Source organism: Drosophila bipectinata, chromosome 2R (assembly GCF_030179905.1).
Source record: "Drosophila bipectinata strain 14024-0381.07 chromosome 2R, DbipHiC1v2, whole genome shotgun sequence".
Taxonomy (NCBI): Eukaryota; Metazoa; Arthropoda; class Insecta; order Diptera; family Drosophilidae; genus Drosophila; species Drosophila bipectinata.
Window position 1 is genome coordinate 7,479,915 of NC_091737.1, and position 21,432 is coordinate 7,501,346.

Sequence of the window (21,432 nt, forward strand, 5' to 3'; positions counted from 1 at the left end):
CTCTCGTTTTCCGGGAAGACAGGTACGAATGAACGAAACTTGAATTTTGTCCAATGCTCAGAGCGGATGTGTGTTGCGGAGAGGAACCGAAGCAAAGTTCGAGTCGAATTAAATATTGTCCAAAAAGTGTTCACTCCACGGTTCTGTCTCCACGGCGGCACACGGACACATCCGGAAGCGCGTGTTCCTCCATTTTGCTCTCGCTGGCACGCGCGTTCTGTAAATTCTGTGGATTTTCCCGCCCGCACCGCCCCCGCCGCCCTCTTCGTCAATTTCTGGAACAACTACAACCATTTCCCCGACTTTTACCCATTCATCTCGCGTGTGTGTGTGTGTGTGCTACCAAAAAATAAAAATAAAAATAAATAAATAAAATAGAAAGCGTGTTTAACCGTGTGTAGTGTGTTTTGTGCGGAAAATAAAATAAAAGGAATGCAAATGCAGGCAGCAGGGCAAAGGCTGAATGTGTTTTCCAATTGAAATCATAGCCAGTACGTGGGAAAACGAGCTCCAGGAGTAACAGGAGCTGCGAGGAGGATGTAGTCGCGGAATATCCATGCACTTGTCTTGGTGACCTCACACCACACACACACAGGCCGACACACAAACACCAGCGACCCAGCTAGCTTTCAGGATGTGTAAGTGCCTGGCCCGAAATAAAAATGTTTGGCCTCCACGGTTGCCAATGATAAGCCACGTTACCATCCATCCACCTGGCCGCCATAAACTCCACTCGTTTCCACCAGCGACAGCTGCTCTCTCCGTGTATTTTGCATTTTTGTATTTTTAAATCCGTTATCCTGTATCCTTTGGGTCCTAGGCCGACTCCCTTTGATGCTGGCTGGTGGTAGGCCCCGCCATTACCACTTCCACCGCCACTCGAAAAGCCGAGCCGTTTCTGAAAAGCCCACGACGCCGCACAATTTGGCCTGCTATTTTTATGCGGGTGGAGTGCGGCTCTGGCCAAATTAGTTGGCGCATAAATCTGCCACAGCCCTCGGACGGGGCGGATTGGCAAGTCTGTGGCAGCCTACAACGAGATCCGGGTGAAATGGCAAGAAAAGCATGTCGTTTAGAAACGTCTTTAAGTCAAATGATGACTGGCAGAATTTTCTCCATGTCAGCTGTTTAAATATTAATCCAAGCTAGATGTCAACTATTGTTTTGTTATCTGGGTTGATTAAGACCAGTTTCTGGAATTACTTCAGGAATAAGGTCTTGAAGACTACACTAATAAACTTACTCTAATTAGGAACCTATACCGTAACTTAAGCTTTAATTTTAGACTTGACTGCTATCAAAGGATAAAACTAAAACGTAAAATCCTAATGTTTTATTATTTTTAAGGCTATTGGTTTTAGTTTTCGGAGTATAGTACCTTAAGTCATTAAAAGAATGTGCTTACTAAGTAAAGTTTATTTTAAATTAGTAAGTTACATGGATAATATTTTATAAACATATATGGTATATTATTATGTATAATATATATTATATATTATTATTTAATGATATACTACACTTTAGTTTTGAATTGAATCTCCATTATTATATTTTTTCAATAATACTCTGCGAATACTAAAGAATACATTCTTTTCGTCACCTACGTAGACTGACATCCACAGTGTTAATTTGTTATGTTTTGAAGCAACGAATACTAAGTAACGAATATTATATTTTTACGGTTTTATAGTAAATATTCTTCAAAGAGAAGAGTTATTTATAAAAAACAAGAAAGGAAAGCTAACTTCGGGCGGAGCCGAAGTTTATATACCCTTGCAGTTAAAACCGGATATATATCGCAAACATCGGATATAGTTGGCCGATCCTTATGGGAATAGGAATATATAATCCAATTTATTACAATACAAAATCTAAAAAAAGTCCCAAACTTCTATCTTCAAAAATACGAAAGTTGATATTTCTACCAAATACCATTTCCGATCGTTCAGTTATATGGCAGCTATGGGATATAGTCGGCCGATCCTAATGAAATTTGGTAGGTTGGATCAACTGACCAAGAATTAAATCTGTACTAAGTTCCAGCTTTCTATCTTCAAAAACACGAAAGTTGGGTCATTTCCGATCGTTCAGTTATATGGCAGCTATAGGATATAGTCGGCCGATCCTTATGAAATTTGGCATGACGTAATGTTTTGCCAAAAATAGCTCACATGTCAAATTTGAACTCTCTAACTCTAAAAACACCAAAGTTATACCATTTCCGATCAATCAGTTATATGGCAGCTATAGGATATAGTCGGCCGATCCGGGCCGTTCCGACTTATATACTGCGTGCAAAGGAAAGAAGGGTGTGTGCAAAGTTTCAAGACGATAGCTTTAAAACTGAGAGACTAGTTCGCGTAGAAACAGACAGACGGACAGACAGACGGACAGACGGACAGACGGACAGACGGACAGACGGACAGACGGACAGACGGACATGCTCATATCAACTCAGGAGGTGATCCTGATCAAGAATATATATACTTTATAGGGTCGGAGATGTCTCCTTCACTGCGTTGCACACTTTTGACCAAAATTATAATACCCTCTGCAAGGGTATAAAAATAGTCTTGTTCAGTTTTATAAATACAAAATTTTCAAAAAATTTCAAAAAAAATTTCAAATTTTTTCAAAAAATATTTAAAATTCGTTTCAATTTTTTGGGCTTTTTAAGAGCCAATATTTCCATGAAACCAACTAAGGTATTTTATTAAACCCTACTTTATATAATGCTATTAAAAGAATTTTGACAACTCTTTATTCCTTGATTTTCTTAAAACTTAAAATTTTTGGTACTGTGGACGTGTTTCTGGAAATGCCCATATAGCGTATTATTATATTTCTTACTATGTATGTTTCAAAAATAAGTAATATATAATCGAAAAAGTTTTATGATTGTAATAAAATTTAAATTAACTTCAAAAGTACCGATTAACATATCACTATCTCAAAAATTGTTAAAAATTCTAAAAGTTCATCTTATTCATAATTAAAATTTAAATGATAATACCACTCCCTTTTTTCCAAAAGAGATAGTAATAGATAGTAACAAGACCTCAATAGATATTCAGTTAGTCAGTACTGGATGGCCAGCCCTCGCTATGATTTTGGCGCCATGTCAGCAAAGGGGTTAGGACCGATAACCCCAGTAGACCCCTGGGGGAATCGCACGCACAGGTTCGCGACGCGGATGTTCCGACTTCTTGCTGCTGTTCGTCATGTCGGTTATGGCGTCTTTGCATGCCGCTGCGCTTCCGGTGTGGACACACAAACACACATATGCAAATGCCTCACACAGATACTCACAAAAACACGCAAGTACCCTCGATGGCACTTGGCGCGGCCAGATGAATGGCCGACCCATTGCTTAACCATTCGGACTGTACTCGTTCTGTCTAGATGTCGCGTGCTATTCGCTTGATATAGTTTTTAATTATCGCCCGGCGCCCGTTTGCCAGTTGCTCGGCTTTCTCGTGATTAATTTTTGTTCTGTTTATGCGGCCATTTGACAAATCAACATCTTGGCCGGGCCGAGAAGAGGCTGGGCGGATCTGTCGCCCTTGGTGGCGACCTCGAGGTGTCTGCCCTTTTATGTCCTCCTCATGCCCCGCTGTTTTAGGGCCCCCCGGCTTGTGTGTTTCTCGATTGAAATTGCAGCTGCCATCTGCGAATGGGAACGAGAAAATGTTAAATTGAACAAAGCAATTCGAGTATAAACGCATAAATTGATGGCTAACAGACAGACGGGCTCAAAGGAAGAAAGTCAGTGTAGGGTTCCCCTGCTGCTGGGAGCTGGAGGAAGAAAGTCAGTGTAGAGTTTCCAATGAGGACATTTTGGCGAGTTCCACTCAGATGTCTGGGAAAACAAGGCGCCAGCAGGAGCAGAACGCAGAGAGCACTTCACGCTGCAGTGACAAGTTGTTTTTATTGCATCTCTTAGAAGATGCACTGTGAGAAATAATTCAGGTCTTTAGACGAGAGCTAACAAGAGATAAATTATTATAAAGTTTGTATTTTATTCATTATTTCTGAAAATAAATACAAAATAAATATTGTTCATGATTTAGGAGCTTTTTAAATGAAATAACCTCCAGCCTTAAACACTCTTTATTGTGTTTTCATTAGTGGATAATTATCCCTGTGTATCTAGCCCTCCCTCCCTGTTTATGTTGGCAAATTGTAATTACTTGGCTCCGAAATGGTTGGCCCGCACAGGTAACCCAGTTAATTAAAATGAAAGCTTCAGGGCAGCTTCGGGCCAGTATTGTGACTCCCGGTATGCCAGCCTGTCTCCTGGATTCTCCTGTCGCCTCTCCGATTCTCTGATTCCCTCTCCCCGGGGCGCGCACACGTGAGCAAACACATGGAAACGCACGTCCGCACTGGCGAGGTGAATAATCCCCGCTTTAGAGACAGTCTCTTATGTGGCATCATGGTGTAAGCCGGGCCATCAAAAAAGACTGGCGTAATCCCGTTTAATTTCGTCATTATCCTGGCAGTTAATTAAGCCGCAGTTTGGCCATTCGACGGCATTTATGAGCTGTCCATCAGCGGCCCACAGTGCGGATACGCAATCTACATAAAGTATACGCCCGGTCTACAGTCTCCTGGCTAAGACCCTGCAATTTTGTGTGCATTTTCAAGAGTGTGGTCTTCAAATAAGGACAAAATTCGCATAAACAATCCATGCATAATTCAGCACTTGAGCCCCGAACGCAACAAAATAAAAAAACAAATAAATCGCCAGCTGGGGGGCTGGGTGTTTTCTGGGTATGATGGTGACCAAGGAAATATTGTGTGTTTTATATGTAAAGAGAGGGCCCATGAATAATTCAAAGTTGCCAACGAATTGGGGAAAAATCATTTATCCAAGACCCCAAGCACTCGAGCAGTCGAGAGCTGTGCAGCGAGGCCCGCAAAATGCAAATCAAAGTTGAGGAATTTCCCATCGAAATTCGAGTAACTGAAAGCAGATGTTGAATTTTTATATTATTTTTCAGACAGCACGGCAGTGTGCTAATTATGAGTTCTTCGCTCCATATGGAGGCTGTCAAGGGGGCACAATAGATTCCATTGATTCGTTCTGTCGCTCACCTGGCCGCCCACCTGGAAATCCAAAAGTAGCTCCCCGCCAAAGCCGCGACAAGCGATTAGACCCTAGGCCTGTGATAAGCTCAGTTGCGGTTCGTTGCGTGTTCGGTAAACATGATAATCAAGACCACAACAAACAGCAAACCAGCTCACTGTTCCCCCCCCTACAGTGGCCTGTCCCTAAGAGCGCCAACAGCAACGTCAACCGGCTAAATTGGGGAACAGCGGGGCTCCCAGACAGCCGCTACATGGAGCCAATTTCGCATGAATGTGTGACGTCACTTCTAACAGCGGTATACTATAGTGTATGTGGGGGGAGATATACACAAATGTATGGACAAACACGCCAAAGGGCATAAAAAGTCTTGTCGCAAACAAAAGAAGGCGAAAATAGTTCAAAGCGCCCGTGTAGGAAAATAAACTTTTGCCACACTGAGAGAAATTGGTGGGAGAATTGCTTTTCTATACTTCTTGCAGGTTTTTGATGATAATAAGTATGAAAGATAGTACTGCAGGGTAGTAGTAGTTAGTAAAAAATTTTTAAAATATTTATAAAATACATATTGATTTAATTTAGATTTTTTAAGGTTTTTTTTTGAATTATTATTATTATTTATATTATTATTATAAATATTATTTTTATTTTTCTAAAATAGTTTTCTTAGTTTATTATGTTTTGAATACAATCTTATCTTGAATACAAGGATTTTACAATCTCATTGTTCATAGAATCAAAGATACTGTTCAAAAATTGTAAGTGATTTGTTAGGAATTTATCAAAAACAAGGTTCTAAGATAACATAAAAATGTACGTTGGGTTATTATTTTATGATTATTTTAATGTATGCTTTGTTGTTATCCGGAAATTAATATTCAATGCTTTATTTATTATAATTTCTGATTCCTAGCAACTTTTTTTAATTATTATTGGACCACTAAGCTCAAAACTGCGTAACTGTACGCAACTGTAAACTCAAACTGCATTACCAAAATTACTATATTCGTTATTTTTAAAAATACAATAAATTACATATATCTTTATATACTTAATTGTGTTGCACATTTTATTATTTATATTATTATTATATATTATATCTATCTATTATATATATTATTTAATATCAAACCCTACTCTTTTTTTCCGGTGCTGTCACCTGGAAATAGAACTGGCCAAATGTCAGCTAAAAAGTCAACAGGTGAGCGCGAGGCAGGACAGACAGACGGGCGAATGCCAAAAGGAAAGTGAAAGAGAGACGGAGCTATTAGTGACATATGACACTTGCTGACCCATGTCTAAATAATTGATGGCTGACCCTGGGCTTGATTTATTGAAAAAAGTTGCGATAAAAGGCCCGTGTCGTGCGCGGCCATCGAATTATTAATACCCGATGTTGCTGTTCATGTTACCCGATTACGCAGGCCATCCGATATGGAAACGGAGCCGAAACGATATAATGACTTGCCCTTTCATTAACCTCTTTGATCGGTGCATAAAAAAGGGATATGTCTGCCGCATAAAATTTCATTATTTTGGCCGTAAAAGCGGCGGTAAAACATTCCCTTTTTTACGCACACGGAGAGCACGTGCCATCTGATGCGATCATTAGGCTAACGAAATGCGACTCGACATCGTTAATGGCATTAAATGAGGCGGCCCACATGGCGTATGAGCGACAATTCGGAGGCACTTTCCTGCCCAGCCACATTCAAGGTTTATGGGGAGCAGTGGAAACTTTACGGCTTAAACGAAAACTTGGCTAATTGCAACGCATCCAAGGCTCAAGTCAATTTACTTTCCAAAAACCTGCCAGGAAGCACTCCTCCGCCCAAAAGTAGGCAGCAACTACCGAAAGTCCGAAAGCAAAAGCCAGAACACAGTGGTGTCCAAACTATTGGACACAACTTTTCCTGTTCAGCTCGCAGAGGCAAGCAAACAGGGAAAAGTTGATGAAACATATGCGCCACTTGGGGGCGTGGTGTGGGGCGAATATGCCACAAAGTGCCCCCCTGGGAATATTTTGCCAGTCATGGAATAATCGGAATTACTTGGGTGCGGCGGGTAGGAGGGTAGAGGTGGTGGGGGATAGTGGCACACCTCGCCTGGTGGAATCTGCAGCAGTTTCCGGTCCGAGTCGGACTTGCATTAAATTAATTAAAATTCGAGGCAAGAGTGGAAAGTCAGAGCCTGTCTGTCTGACTGGCAGCCACTGTTGTTACAGCAATCGCGTCCTTGCCCCAATAGGATACCCCCACCCCCTCTGGCTGGGCTTTCATTCATTAAAGCAGAGCGTCTCTGGAGTGAAGAAAATACATCGTACCCCTAAAAAAATAAAGCTCTCGGTTTCGGGCTGCGTAAAGCTTTGTAGTTTATCCACAACACTCTGACTCGGTCGGGGGAATGTGATTTTATGACGCCATCGTTGGATGCTTTTCCAATTTTCGCGGCATCAGAGGAAAATAAAGGCCAGCTGCAGCATCGCAGAGCATTAATAATGCAAAGGGGTAAAAAACCGGCACAGCCGCAGTCAGCCACCCACCAGACAACCACCCACCCACAGCCACCCACTCAATGCCAAGTACCAACCACACAAACACAAATTTTGGCATTTTTTTATTCATGACACGCACTGTAACAGTGTCAGTGCACTCGAAACAATTATGTTTGGCTTATAGAGTTTTATAGTTTTAATTTTTTTTTTTGGAAATAAATATGTATTTTGTTTTAATATGCAAGTTTTTTAAAGTTTCTGTTAATTTTTAAGTCAAATAGTTACCTTTTTCATGTATTCATTAAAAATACCTATAGTATTAAATTTCATGCAAATTAAAAAATAATATTTTATCGATTTGCTTATTAAAAGATATATTGAGGATGTCTATAGCCTCATTTATTAAAATATTTCCTATACTACTCTACTAGTATACTTTGTCATCTCCAAGTACCAGGCATACCTATTGATGAATTTCATTCAACAAAAATAGTCTATTTAAATGAGGAAATATTAAATATTAAAGCTTTAATTTAGACTATATCTGTAAAGATCTAATTAAATAAAAAAATAACAAAATTATTATTAAGATATGCCCACATTTTATAACCCTCTTTTTTTCAAAGTGCACCTCCGTAATGGTGTGCGGTACCGTTAACCATAACAAAATGCCAAAAGAGAGCACTAAGAGTGGGTCGGGGTAGGTGCTCCTAAGGTCGAGGGGGTGGGAGGCGAAACTGTAACGACAGACAGCGAGTGCGAGTCCGGATCCGGATCCGAAGCAGTCTTCTAGGGGCCCTGCCAGCGTGCAGTTCAGCCAGCTCGGTCGCTCCGCTCGGCGAATAATTCGCGGAAAACATCCAGCCAGTGATTTATGGCCATAAACCAATAAAGGGAAAGGAAGAAACTACCAAGTTGCCAAAAATATTTATCTACATTGTTTTTCGCGTGCCGAGAGCAAAACAAGCTTAGACTTTCACTTCCAACTTGGACTTGTAATCGAGAAGTGCTGTAATCAATTATTTGTTTCAATTTAAACGGATTCGCGGGCGTTGGCCATGACATGCAACCGCTGCATCTCCGGGCCACGTCCAGGCAGTCCTCCTGCTCCTCAAGGAAGCCACCGACCTTTGCGTTGTGCCACAAAATTAATAGAATATTCCCAGCCACAGGTAAAGGCAGTTGCAGCAGTCCAGGATCCCCGAGGGGCCAAAAAGCACGTGATGTAGGTTAAAAATTGTGGCAAGAACCAAGCCACAATCCGTTGGATATTTATTATGCATAACGCTTGAGATAGTCCAAGTGGTTGTCAGTTTTTCAGTGCTTGGGACAAGACAAATGAAGGAGGATTATCTATAAATAATTTATTAAAGCATTTGGGAAAATTAAGAAAGAAAAGAAAGTGTTTGTGAGTTTGTGAAGTTTTAGTTTTTCTTGAAAAGGAATTAAAAGAAATGTTTTAGACGAACACGTATCATAGTTAATGGATAATTCTGAAGACATGAAAACAATGATTAAGAATATAATGCCCATTATTAATTTATTAAATGAATTTCTAGTTATATCATTTATGTCAACGGTTGGTTTAGGCAATTATGTTTATGAAAATAAAATATCAGTGGGTATTATCTACATATATGGGCATTTCCAGGATCGTAAACATTACATTCATTCAAATAATATCAGTTTCCAGTACTAGTTGTATTCTAAAAGGCAAAATGTGGGGGCTTATTCCTTTTAAGTAATTTGTGGAAAGCAAAGCTTCGCTATCGGTACACAAAATAGAAGCCTTTTATTTTAAATTTAAGACAGCAAATAAAGAGATTTGTTATAAAGATTGCAAACATATAATATGTGTTCCATGCGAAAAATTTAATGGTTTTTAATAATATAGGGAGTGTTTTAAATGTTTTGGATATTATTTTATAAGATTACAAAGCATTCAATATTTTTTTTTTCGATCCTGGTTGACCATTTATTTTAATATGCCCATATATTTTAATATCTTATCCCGCTACAAAAATCACATTTATTTAGGCCTGTTCTGATATTTTAATTTTCTAAGATATATGACAGAAAACGGTTGGCAAAAATTAAGATTCCATGCCTGACAACAAATATAATCCAGATTGCAATTACGTGTCGCCCCCTATTGCGGCTGAAATATTTATTTTCCCCTATACTGTTCTGGCTCTGCTGACCACATCGACAAATGGCAAGAATCACTCGGACAGCTTATTATGGCTCTTGCTTTTCGTAAATTTTTTATAATTAAGACAATCACTAAAGTGATGTCATGGGTGGCGAATTGTCGGCGGGTGGTGGCAACTGGCAAATGGATGTGGCATGTAGTGTGGAATGGCTTATCATCGGCGAGGTTGTTAAATCGATTGGGGGAGTTGCGTGTCTGCCGGAAAGTACCGGCAACACCTCCACATTTTCGCTTATTTGTGATTTTTTCGGTTGTTTTCTTGAAGCACGCATCCACTACGTTGACCAGGTGGAATACCACGGAGAGTTGGCGGAGGAGGAGGTCCAGGACCTGCGGCACCTGCACTCCGGCGTTTCCACACCCCCGTCGCGGATCTCGCCGCACGGCTCCCCCCAGCTGCAGCAGTCGCAGCGCCTGGGCAAGCACCTCAGCAAATCCGCCTCGGAGCTGAATGGTCACGATTGCCATCACAACGAATCGCCGCACATATCACCCAAGCGGGCCAAGAGTGCCGTGGCCCAGCAGCTAGCCGGCCAGGGAGTCGGTGCCCCCGGAGCGGGGGGCGTGGCCAGCGGGGTGGGCGTGCTGCAGAAGACGCACGGATTCTTCAACAACCTCCGGCATCGGTGGAGTCGGGCGAAGAGCAAAGACCGCTTGGGCCGCAAGTCGCCCAGCGATTTCCTCGAGGAAAGCACCGATTATGCGGCGGACTACAGCTCGGAGAGCAGTTCCGTAACCCAGAGTCCTCGCCATCGCAGCACCACCATCGGTGGCTCACCTCTGGCCCGAGAATTCCGGGCCACGGCCAAAATGGCCCAGGTCATCCAGCGGTTCGGGGGCTCCATGGAGGGGCGGATTGATGAGCATCCGGAGAATGGCGCCGCCAGCCCTCCGCCGGAACTAACCACCCAACAGCAGTTGGAGGCTTTGCAGGTGGGTGTGGTTTCTAGGTGCTTGGATGTGGGTTTGGGGATTCCATTTTGAAAAATTGCCACAGGATGTGTTTACAAATAGTATTTTGGGGACTAATGATACATGAAGTACCGATAATACGTGGTAATTCTTATTGATTTTTTGCTCATAGAATAAATATTACTTATGCTACGTAATCCCTGGCAATTTTGGTTCAAAATGGAAACTAAAATAATACCAATTGTCTGCTTTTTAGTTGCCAAGCTTTTAAACTTAAACATTGGCTTCCTTAATAGAAAATACCGGCAATTTTTTATTTCCTTCAATGGCACTAACTTGGTAAATTCTAAAAATCTCCATTTTACGCTTTTGTCAACGACTTGCTGTGCTGCACAACTAACTGAAAATGAAAATGCAACCATGCAACTATGCAACAATGCAACATTGCAACTTGCAACTGCAACTGATCAGGCCGACGAACAGCGTCGCAAGCGCGAAGCCCAATTACGTCAATTCGTCTTCTTTCAGCTGCGCGTCCATCTCAAGTCCGGCAGCGACCTGGTGGCCATGGACAAGAATGGTAAGAAAGAAACCACATTATTTGCCCCAAAAAGAAGTCCCATGCCCGCCCCAGCATCCCCTCGTCACATGGCCCTTTGTGTCTAATCAAGTACTTGCCACTGCAGTGAGAAATTTCCTTTGTCTTGCCACCCCAATGCCGCAGGTCTGAGTGATCCTTATGTAAAGTTCAAGGTCGGCGGCAGGCTCCTCCACAAGTCGCGCACCATTCACAGGGACCTGAATCCTGTGTGGGACGAGGTCTTCATAGTGCCCATTGAGGACCCCTTTCAGCCGATTATTGTTAAGGTAAGTTTTGCATATTTATGAGGGTTATGGGTGGGTGGGGGTTACATTTACAAAACACTTGTGTATATTTGAGGTGAGCCAAACATGGTATATATAAGGAAAAATATAGAGCTTTTTATAAATCTTAAATAAAAAAAAAGGGAAAGCAGCAAAAACTGGTTTTTTTTTGTTTCTAAACTACACTTTTCTGTCTACTTTTATATAGGATAGGGCATACATATATGGAAAATATAACATATAGTTGCCCAATTCCTATGAGAATCTCATTATCAAAATAATTTATTAGTTTACTTACCTTATACCATAAAGGACCATGCTTCTATAGGCAGCTGAGGCATATATCAGAGCGGTGGATCAAAAATAGAAAATATACATATATCTATAGAAATTCCTATCTAAGTCCTAACAGAACACATTATTAAGAACTCTGTTCAATTTTTTATTAGGTTTTAATAAAATAAAAAAAAATAACTAGTTTATTAGCGTTTATGAAAAAAAAAAAACATTTAGGCTTCTAAATAATTTGAGACTTTTAAAAATGGTTTTTTGCTTTATAACTGAAAGTATTTTAAACATGAATAAGTACTTATTTTTGTTACTAATCATCAGAAGGATAGCAGCAATAAATGAACGTACATATAATATAATAGTTGTACCTATAGTCTAATAAAAAAAAAATTTTTTTTTAAGTTGATATAAATGGATAGATAAATGGATATATTGCGTAAATTCAATTAAAAAAGTTCTGTTCATACCAAGCTTGGTCATAATTTGTAGGCCTCCAAAAATAGTTTCCATTTTGATAAAAAAAAAAAACAATGATAAGCGGAAAAAAATAGGCTAACTGTAAACTGGCTGGTAGCGTGGCCGAGCGGTCTAAGGCGCTGGTTTAAGGCACCAGTCTCCTCGGAGGCGTGGGTTCGAATCCCACCGCTGCCATAAAGGGAGTATTTTTTTTTCCCAATTCCCGAAATCAAAAATACCACCCAAAGGCATGAAATTGAACTAAAATTATTCATCAAGTATAAGTCGCAGGTCCTTTATTTGGTGCTCCTTTTGGATTTCTGCTCAAAGATTCAATTTGAAAATCAATTTAAAGAAAAGTCATTGAATATGAAAATCCCTGGCTGACAGAAAACTGAGAAGGACCTCTTCAAATCTCCACTCCGCAAACGAATCAAAATGAATTTCCGTTCTATCCTGGTCCTCTGCCCCTCTCGACAGGTCTTCGACTACGACTGGGGCCTGCAGGACGATTTCATGGGCTCGGCCAAGCTGGACTTAACCCAATTGGAATTGGGCAAGGCCGAGGACATCCACCTGCGGCTGTGCGATACCGGCGGAAACGGCGAGGGTGGCATGGGCGAGATTCTCATCAATTTGACGCTATGGCCGCGCAGCCAAGAGGACAAGGAAATGGTAAGTGGCGTTCATAAATCCATAGAGTCTATTGTGTGTCTGATTTGCGGGGTGGCATAAGACGGAAGCCGCCGGTCTGGGCCATCAATCAGCCCCTTCCCAATCCGACAGACCCATTGTCTGGGCCTCTTAATTGCCTTTCGGCACCCTCCCACCCCTGGTCGGCCTATTGTCGAACCTTTTCCATGAATACACCTATTTATAAGCGATTGCTTGCCCCCAAATCTTTATTTACGGCCCAACAGAGCTTGTTAACTTCCCTGGGTATTATTTTCGAGGGGGTGGTTGGGTCTGACCGGAAAAATGTTGACCGCTTTTTAACGTTGCACTCATCGTGACTACGAGGGTTTTTTAGAGCGAGTGAGTAACCCAACGATTAGCATGATCGTAGCGACTCAAAAAAAGCTCAAAAGCTCTCATTACATGTTATCTCTGGACGGTGGCGGCACCAAAACACACACTCCATGAAAACACAATGGGAGAAAGTGGAAATGGGATGATAGTCGCACAGTCTCATACCTTGCAAATAATAACTAAATATTTTTAAAAGTAAAGGCTAATAAAAACTTTAAATAATTTGAAAAAGGTGAAACTACTTTTAATCTGGTCAGTGAATAAAATAGTGGTCATTTTAATAAATATTCATTTTAATAAAGAATTGCACCTAGTTGAAATCTTATAAACATAAAAATCTAGATCATAAAAACACTTGGAGAATCGTTTTACACAATTTTTAATATAAATGTTTTACATGATACATGAAATACATGATGACTTATGTGAAACTTTTTGAATCGCTCATATTATACCCAAAACAGAAAATATATACATAATATTTTACTAAAGAAGATTCTCAAAAATAAGTTAGCTTCCATTTTATGATCCAAATATATAGAGCTTTAAACCAATCTGTAATAATCATGAATTAAAAGTCCAGCCCATCATACCTCAATACCCTATATATAGTTAGCTTTATGTTTCTCGCAATCTCACTGTGACTCCAGACAAGACCTCTGTGACTGATTTTAGTCGGCGATCGCGTCTTCGAAAGCAAAGTGCGGGCTTGAGTTTTGTTTGTTTACGATTTTTTTTTTGGTGTTTTTTTTTGTACCGGGTCATGTTGGGCACCAATTGGCCTGGTTATAAGAAGGCTCCTCGCATGGTTTTGAAACATGTGCGGCGCCAGCACGGGGAGTTTAAGGACCAGTTGGAACAGGGCTGTGATGACCTGAGAGATGTGGCCGAGACTCATTTTCCGGAATTGATGCAGCACTTTCAGCGCAACTCGAAGCTGGCTGAGTCATCGAAGCGCTTGAAGTCGCAGATCTGGAGTTCGGTGGTCACCATTCTCCTGGTGAAGGCGAAGGACCTGCCCCTGGCGGAGGATGGCAGCAAGCTGAACGATACACATTTTAAATTCAGGTTTGTAGCTCATCGATTTTGATTTCTTGTTTTGAAAACAGCCACCATCTCCTCAGATTGGGCAACGAAAAGTACAAGAGCAAGACCTCCTGGACGGAGCGCTGGCTGGAGCAGTTCGACCTACACCTCTTCGATGAGGATCAGAACCTGGAGCTGGCCCTCTGGAACCGCAACACTCTCTACGGCAGGGCCATCATCGACTTGAGCGTGTTCCAGCGCGAAACCACGCACGGCATCTGGAAACCGCTCGAAGATTGTCCAGGTGAAGTCCACCTGATGCTCACCATTAGTGGCACTACGGCCCTGGAGACAATCAGCGACCTGAAGGCATTCAAGGAGGATCCCCGAGAGGCACAGCAACTGAAGGATCGATACAAATTCATCCGCTGCCTGCAGAATCTGCGGGATGTGGGCCACTTAACCGTCAAGGTCTTTGGAGCCACAGGGTTGGCGGCGGCAGACATAGGCGGAAAATCGGATCCTTTTTGTGTCCTGGAACTGGGTAACGCCCGTCTGCAAACCCAAACCGAGTACAAGACCCTGACTCCAAACTGGAACAAGATTTTTACTTTGTGAGCTTATAGATGATCCTTTTTGAAAGATCTTTTAATGAAATCCCTTCCTAGCAATGTCAAGGACATCACACAGGTGCTGGAGATCACCGTCTACGATGAGGATCGCGACCATCGTGTAGAGTTTCTCGGCAAGCTTGTAATTCCTCTGCTGAGGATCAAGAGCGGGGCCAAGAGATGGTACACCCTCAAGGACAAGAATCTGTGTGTCCGAGCCAAGGGAAACTCGCCGCAAATTCAACTGGAATTGACTGTAGTTTGGAACGAGATACGGGCTGTTTGCAGAGCCCTGCAGCCCAAGGAGGAGAAACTCATCCAGCAGGAGGCAAAGTTCAAGAGACAGCTCTTCTTGCGGAACGTCAACCGCTTGAAGGAGATCATCATGGATATACTAGATGCCGCCCGATATGTTCAGTGAGTTGCTTTTATTTTTATAGCCAGGACTTCATCCGTTAACATAATCCATACTTGTATCCCTTCCAGGAGCTGCTTTGAATGGGAATCCCCAGTGCGTTCTAGCATAGCTTTCGTTCTGTGGATAGTGGCCTGTGTGTACGGCGACTTGGAGACAGTTCCTCTAGTACTATTACTCATCATACTCAAGTGAGTCAAGTGACCTAACTAGTCATGTAAAGAAAGCTATTAATATTTTATTTTTAAATTAGAAACTGGCTTGTTCGCCTGATAACTGGAACAACAGATGCCTCTGCGGGTCATTATGACTACGAGTACGATGAGGACGACGACGATGACAAGGAGAAGGAGGAGAAAAAGTCCATCAAGGAGCGGTTACAGGCCATCCAGGAAGTCTCTCAGACAGTGCAGAATACCATTGGGTATTTGGCCTCCCTGGGAGAGAGCACCATCAAGTGAGTTTTGTTAACAAATAGTTTTGATAAAAAATTAAAATGTTTCCAATTAGCACATTCAACTTTTCCGTCCCCGAACTGACCTGGCTGGCTGTGGTTTTACTCTTGGGTGCCATTCTGGTCCTGCATTTCGTGCCACTCCGCTGGCTCCTGCTCTTTTGGGGCCTAATGAAGTTTTCGAGGCGCCTGCTGCGACCCAACACCATACCCAACAACGAGCTATTGGACTTTCTGTCCAGGGTGCCTGACAACGAGGAAATTGTGAGTTTTCTTCAAAAGATTCTTGAAGATTTCTAATAATGACTGTTTTGTAGAACCAATATCGAGAGCTGCCTCCTTCGGCGCCCACCGATCAGACTCGCAACAATCCCAAAAAGAAACTGAAAGGATCATAGTCTATAACCGGCGCGGATGCGGCCTCCTTGCCGCAGTCCAGCGCCACCAGTGGAGGGGGGAGCGGCCAACAGCTGATACAACGCTTCCGGGCCAATACCAGCCAGCTGAAGCACAAATTTGGCCAGGCCAAGAGCCTCAGTCTGAGCCATAGCGAATTCAATTAGACACCAATGTTAATTAAGGATATTAGGGCAACACACCACATTCAACATCAAACTCCACCCAACTCGACTCAATTATGCAGCACAAAGTTTGCTTAACTTATTTTCCTAAAAACTATATATATAGAGCTATACCAGAGAATATAAATGTACTATATATGTATGGAGAGATCCAACTATTTACACTCAACAAAAAGCTACTGTACATACACGAGGATATGGCCCGCATATAGGACTCTAATTGAAACATTGCATGTACCTAAGGTTAACCCCCATCTCTCAAAACTATCTCTTAACTATTCAAATATCTACCAAACGTCAAATTGCTAAGCTCCAAATGCAGATTCCAAATGCGATCCAATTGTTTGTATTGTATATTTCGATTTGTGATATTTTCAAAGAATTTTGCAACTAGGCTTACAACTACTTATGTGACTTACGAATCCACGGAAGCTCCACAACCGCACCGAAGTTTCCCTAAACTCCATTTACATTTGTAACATTTACCTCTCGATTGCACTCGAATTGTTTAAGGATGCTTCTTTATAACGTTTATATATACACCTATAGTTATACCTAAACCAGCCTCTAACTAAATTTAATAAATCTAATTTATTGTAATTATTTCATTCGGCAAAAACCAAAAAGAGAAGAGAATTGTTCAAAACATTTTTTGCTAAAGTCTATATATATACATATATTTATTAACTATGTCTAGGATAATCAGCTCGTCGAGGCCCAGGCCCAGCCATACTTATGTATAACTAAATCAATTAAACTAAATTGCTACTGTAAACCCTCTCCGATCGATCCATTTGATAAAATTTAGATAGTTCAACTATTTTGTACCCCACAGATGAGCAACAACAAAGTTTTTATATACATACCGAACTCAATTAACTAATTAGCACCTAAGTTAAGTTTGTTATTTTTCAATATACTTATATAAATGTATATGTATACATATATTGCGGCAAAAATAAAAACATATTTTTGGATTTCGCTCAAAATATATACCTTTGAGTGATTGTCAAACTGTTAGGAGGGTAATTGTGAAACTGTGGCAACTAGGCCTGCTTTCAAACAGTATGCTGGGGAATAGTACATAATTATTTTATTTTACCTCTCTTATGTTCAAGTTTTTGTGTATTTTTAAGAATTTATTTTTTAAAAATTTAATTAATTCTTGTATAAAAAAGCGGCCATTGAAGTTGCCATATAAATATATTTAGAATTAAATTCGAAGTTATAGTTCTTGTGTTTTTACTTAAATTTTACTAAAATTCAAATATTATATATTTATTTTTATTTAGGTTTAATTGTACCTTTTACTTTTAGCTTTTATAGATGGCTATTTTATTTAAAAGCTTTACGAAACTAAAAGTTTTCTTGGATTTTCGTTTATTTTTAAAATTGTTTGTTTTTATCAAGCTTTTAAGAAATGTATAAAATATTATCTTGTCATGAAGCTCTAACTAGTCACTAAAAATACACCAAAACTTTTTGGCACTGCTTATCAGTTCCCAATGGAATTATACAAAGTCAACCAACTTTTCCACCCAAAGCGATAAAAAAATAGTTGTTAAGGTTAATTTTAGTAAACAAACCTTTTATTCTTCATTAAATCATAAAAATCTGAAAAATCCCTATCTCCAAGACCCTGAGAAATCAGGGAACTATAGATCTTGTGTGTCAATGAACCCATAGGTATTACTGAGTTAGAATCCTTGGCCAAGCCGATAGCCAGATCCAGACCTTGTTGATCAGGGAAATGGGCACTTTGTGCATCTGAGTTGTGGCGGAAATACCCGGGACGGGATTATAGAATTCCGAGGTCCAGGAACATCCTGTAGAGGAGTTAAGAATTTCTGCAAATAGTTTGGGACTTAGGCCCTGGTTGATGGCCAAGTTCATGGATTCTGACACCCCGATCATTGAAATGGCCAGCATCATGTTGTTGCAAAGCTTGGCGGTTTGTGCCATTCCATGGTCGCCACAGTGTATTATCCTTTTACCCATGCACTTCAGGGTATTTACCGATTTCTTGAAATCTTCTTTGGAAGCTCCAACCATAAATGTGAGGGTGGCCCTCTCCGCTGCTGGAACTCCTCCGGAAACGGGAGCCTCAATAAAACGGATACCTTTCTTGGCGAGTTTTTCCTGCAGCTGTCTAACAAGGTCCGGAGAAATGGTAGAGCAATCAATGAAGGTAATGTTTTCTTTAAGATCATCCTTACTTATTTCCTCATAGACAGTCTTCACTGTAGAACTATTGGGTAGCATAGAAATCACATATTCCGAGTTCCTCACTAGCTCTGCTACATCTGTGCAAGTTGTAGCTCCTTTTTCCTGAAGATCTCTGCAGACTTTCTTTGAAATGTCAAAGACATTAAGCCGATGTCCTGCCTTTAGAAGATTTATGTCCATAGGTGCTCCCATATTGCCAAGTCCTATAAAACCGATTTTCGCCATATTCCGAGTAGGCTGCCAGGCGGGGAGATGCAGAAGTCGATTCATTTGTATACCAGTGGTTCTGTAATATATATCGATTGCATTATATCTGAAATATAATTATAGTTGCAGTAGCGGTAACATTTACAGATAATGAATAAATCAAAAAGTTATCAGAATTTTTCTGAATCACAGCACTATTTATTATTTGATAGTATATGTTTATCTCGGGTATCACTTTTGTTTACTCACTTTGATTTGTTTAATTATGATTTTTTTTCGGTTGAGCTAATGAAATTGTATCGAATATTTTGTTTTATTTTCAAAAACATCAAAATTGGGGTTAATTAAATAGTTTATCTTGTAATTTTTATTCTATAAACCATTTATTTGTGCTAAATTGTGATAAATATTTGAGGCAGAATAATGGGAATTGAACCGAAAAATGTTTAAAATATTTTACTTGATTATTGAAATAGAATTTACTAAGATACGGGTTGGTTTGCTATTTATTTAAAATAGTTTGCTTGGTTCGAAAACAGGACTGATCTTTGGTCAGTCAGTTTTGTGACTGGCTATCTCAAAATACTTTGGAAGTCATGGAAAGGACACTAAATTCTAAGTTTTTAGTTGTATTATTTTAAAACACCTGGAAAGCATGTTTTATTATTCACTTGTTACTTGTTGATTGAAATCTTTGCATTTATATTTATTATAGATATTTCTCCTGAAGTATAGAGGTTTTGCCCTTTAAATACTGATACTTCCCAGTAGCTCCTCAACTGTGAGCTTTCGGCGAACACGCCATAAGAATTTCCATGCCCGTGTCTTTCGATGCTCTTTGTTTTGCTCATTTCACTGTGTTTACCTGGGAAGCTTTGTGAGTTAATAAAAAATATATACAAAAACCCATGTGGAGCCCGACCCGCCACGAGTGCGGGAGAGATAAGCCCCAGTCATAATTCTAATTCGCTGGGGTCGCAAAAGTGGCTATTAAAAACAAATCCAACATCTGTGGGGCTTATCACTTGACGGGCTTCGGTTGTCAGACGATCGCCAGACCAGCCCTCGATTATGCAACGCCACTCATATGGAACTTTTTCTATACAATACGTATTTATACATATATTTTTAAGGTTTTTGCATACTATTTTAAACAAATACAAGAACATGGTAATTGCACAGTCACTTCCTAATTTATAAATGCAAGACTGGTTTGGCTCTGGTCGAGTGGGTCCTTACAGGCTGAACTTCTCCTTCTTCATGAGGTCGTAGACCACGGAGAAGTCCTTGTTGCCCAGTCCCTCCTCCACCAGCTTGGTGTACACCTTGCCGGCCAGGGAGCCCAGGGGGATCGGGGTGTTGGTGGACTTGGCCACTCCGGCGGCCAGACCAAGATCCTTGTTGATCAGGGCCGAGGAGAAGCCGCCGGCGTAGTCCTTGTTGGCGGGGGCAGTGGGGCAGATGCCGGGCACCGGGTTGTACACCTCCGAGGACCAGCAGCGGCCGGTGGAGGAGTTGATGATGTCGGCGAACACCTGGGCGTCCAGGCCCTGGCGGATGGCCAGGTTCATGGCCTCGGAGACCCCGATCATGGCGATGCCCAGCATCATGTTGTTGCACAGCTTGGCGGCCTGGCCCATGCCGTAGACACCGCAGTGGGTGATCTTCTTTCCCATGCACTCCAGGACAGCCTTGACGGCGTTGTATTCCGCTTCAGTGCCGCCCACCATGAAGGTGAGGGTGGCCTGCTCCGCGCCGGGAACTCCTCCGGAGACGGGGGCATCGATGAAGCGGGCTCCCTTGGCGCTGATCTTCTTCTGCAGGCTCTGCACCAGTTCGGGGGAGATCGTCGAGGAGTCGATGAAGATGGTGTTCTTGTTGACGCCGTCGGCAGTCATCTCCTCGTACGAGGACTCCACAATGGCGTTGTTGGGCAGCATGGTGATGACGAAGTCCGAGTTCTTGGCCAGCTCAGCGGTCTTGCTGTAGACGGTGGCTCCCTTGGCGGCCAGGCCGTCGCAGGCCGGCTTGGAGATGTCGAAGACGTGGAGCTTGTGTCCGGCCTTGATCAGGTTGTTGGCCATGTTGGCGCCCATGTTGCCCAGGCCCACGAAGCCGATGTTCTTGGAGCCGCCCTGGGTGGACATGGCCCGGACGAGGGTCTGGCTCCAGGCATTAAGGAGGGCGGGGGACATCAAGCGTAGCGACATGGCTGAATGGAAAATAATATATCTTATTGACCCAACGTGTTATGTAAGGCACTCGATCTCACCCACCTGTAGAGCAGGAAATCGTCGGAGGGAATCTGAAAGTTCTGATCGGACCAGAAGCCAAAAGCACAGTGCTCCACTAGTCGCAGAGTCACGTAATTTCATTTGCTTCCAGGGAGGCCAAAACACTTGTCGACGCTTTTCAGAGAGCGCCTAAGTACACTGGGAAAAATGTTTTTAAAAAAATGGCAAAATCTTTTCCAACTTTTTTAATTTGTATATCTTAAAAAAAGGATAGGATTAAATACTCTTAAAGAACTAAATTAATTTACAAATCAATTACCCATTTTATTTT

General features: G+C 41.5%; 3 protein-coding genes and 1 non-coding gene across 5 annotated transcripts; 2 read left to right on the forward strand and 2 right to left on the reverse strand.

Annotated features, from left to right (window-relative positions):
* Positions 1-134: 134 nt before the first annotated feature.
* Mctp (multiple C2 domain and transmembrane region protein) lies at positions 135-17,427 on the forward strand. 2 transcript variants are annotated; one of them, XM_017251369.3, is made up of 12 exons: positions 135-638; positions 10,061-10,728; positions 11,179-11,287; positions 11,432-11,574; positions 12,799-12,993; positions 14,264-14,415; positions 14,472-14,987; positions 15,042-15,401; positions 15,471-15,590; positions 15,653-15,856; positions 15,910-16,117; positions 16,171-17,427. In XM_017251369.3, exons 1-12 carry the CDS (start codon positions 635-637, stop codon positions 16,249-16,251), a joined length of 2,760 nt encoding a protein of 919 aa, XP_017106858.2. In that variant the 5' UTR covers positions 135-634; the 3' UTR covers positions 16,252-17,427. The 2 variants fall into 2 exon arrangements, with proteins under 2 accessions (XP_017106858.2, XP_017106859.2); XM_017251370.3 differs by having other exon boundaries at positions 11,236-11,287.
* Positions 12,432-12,513, forward strand: TRNAL-AAG (transfer RNA leucine (anticodon AAG)). Its single transcript has one exon. It is a non-coding gene; the product is annotated as a tRNA-Leu (tRNA).
* Positions 17,428-18,109: 682 nt separating the features above from the next.
* LOC108131969 (probable 3-hydroxyisobutyrate dehydrogenase, mitochondrial) lies at positions 18,110-19,222 on the reverse strand. The gene is made up of 2 exons (XM_070278980.1): positions 19,117-19,222; positions 18,110-18,946 (listed from the first exon to the last, which is right to left on the reverse strand). Exon 2 carries the CDS (start codon positions 18,928-18,930, stop codon positions 18,124-18,126), a length of 807 nt encoding a protein of 268 aa, XP_070135081.1. The 5' UTR covers positions 18,931-18,946; positions 19,117-19,222; the 3' UTR covers positions 18,110-18,123.
* A 739-nt stretch (positions 19,223-19,961) lies between these two features.
* On the reverse strand, positions 19,962-21,301 carry LOC108132196 (probable 3-hydroxyisobutyrate dehydrogenase, mitochondrial). The gene is made up of 2 exons (XM_017251523.3): positions 21,144-21,301; positions 19,962-21,079 (listed from the first exon to the last, which is right to left on the reverse strand). Exon 2 carries the CDS (start codon positions 21,075-21,077, stop codon positions 20,103-20,105), a length of 975 nt encoding a protein of 324 aa, XP_017107012.2. The 5' UTR covers positions 21,078-21,079; positions 21,144-21,301; the 3' UTR covers positions 19,962-20,102.
* Positions 21,302-21,432: the final 131 nt, after the last annotated feature.

Excerpts from the sequence above, each read along its gene's own strand:
- LOC108131969 (XM_070278980.1), bottom strand. The coding sequence starts at position 18,930 with ATGAATCGACTTCTGCATCTCCCCGCCTGGCAGCCTACTCGGAATATG.
- LOC108132196 (XM_017251523.3), bottom strand. The coding sequence starts at position 21,077 with ATGTCGCTACGCTTGATGTCCCCCGCCCTCCTTAATGCCTGGAGCCAG.
- Mctp (XM_017251369.3), top strand. Across the intron at positions 12,994-14,263 it reads GCCAAGAGGACAAGGAAATG|CACTTTCAGCGCAACTCGAA; the intron begins GTAAGTGGCGTT and ends GAATTGATGCAG. Across the intron at positions 15,402-15,470 it reads GATGCCGCCCGATATGTTCA|GAGCTGCTTTGAATGGGAAT; the intron begins GTGAGTTGCTTT and ends TATCCCTTCCAG.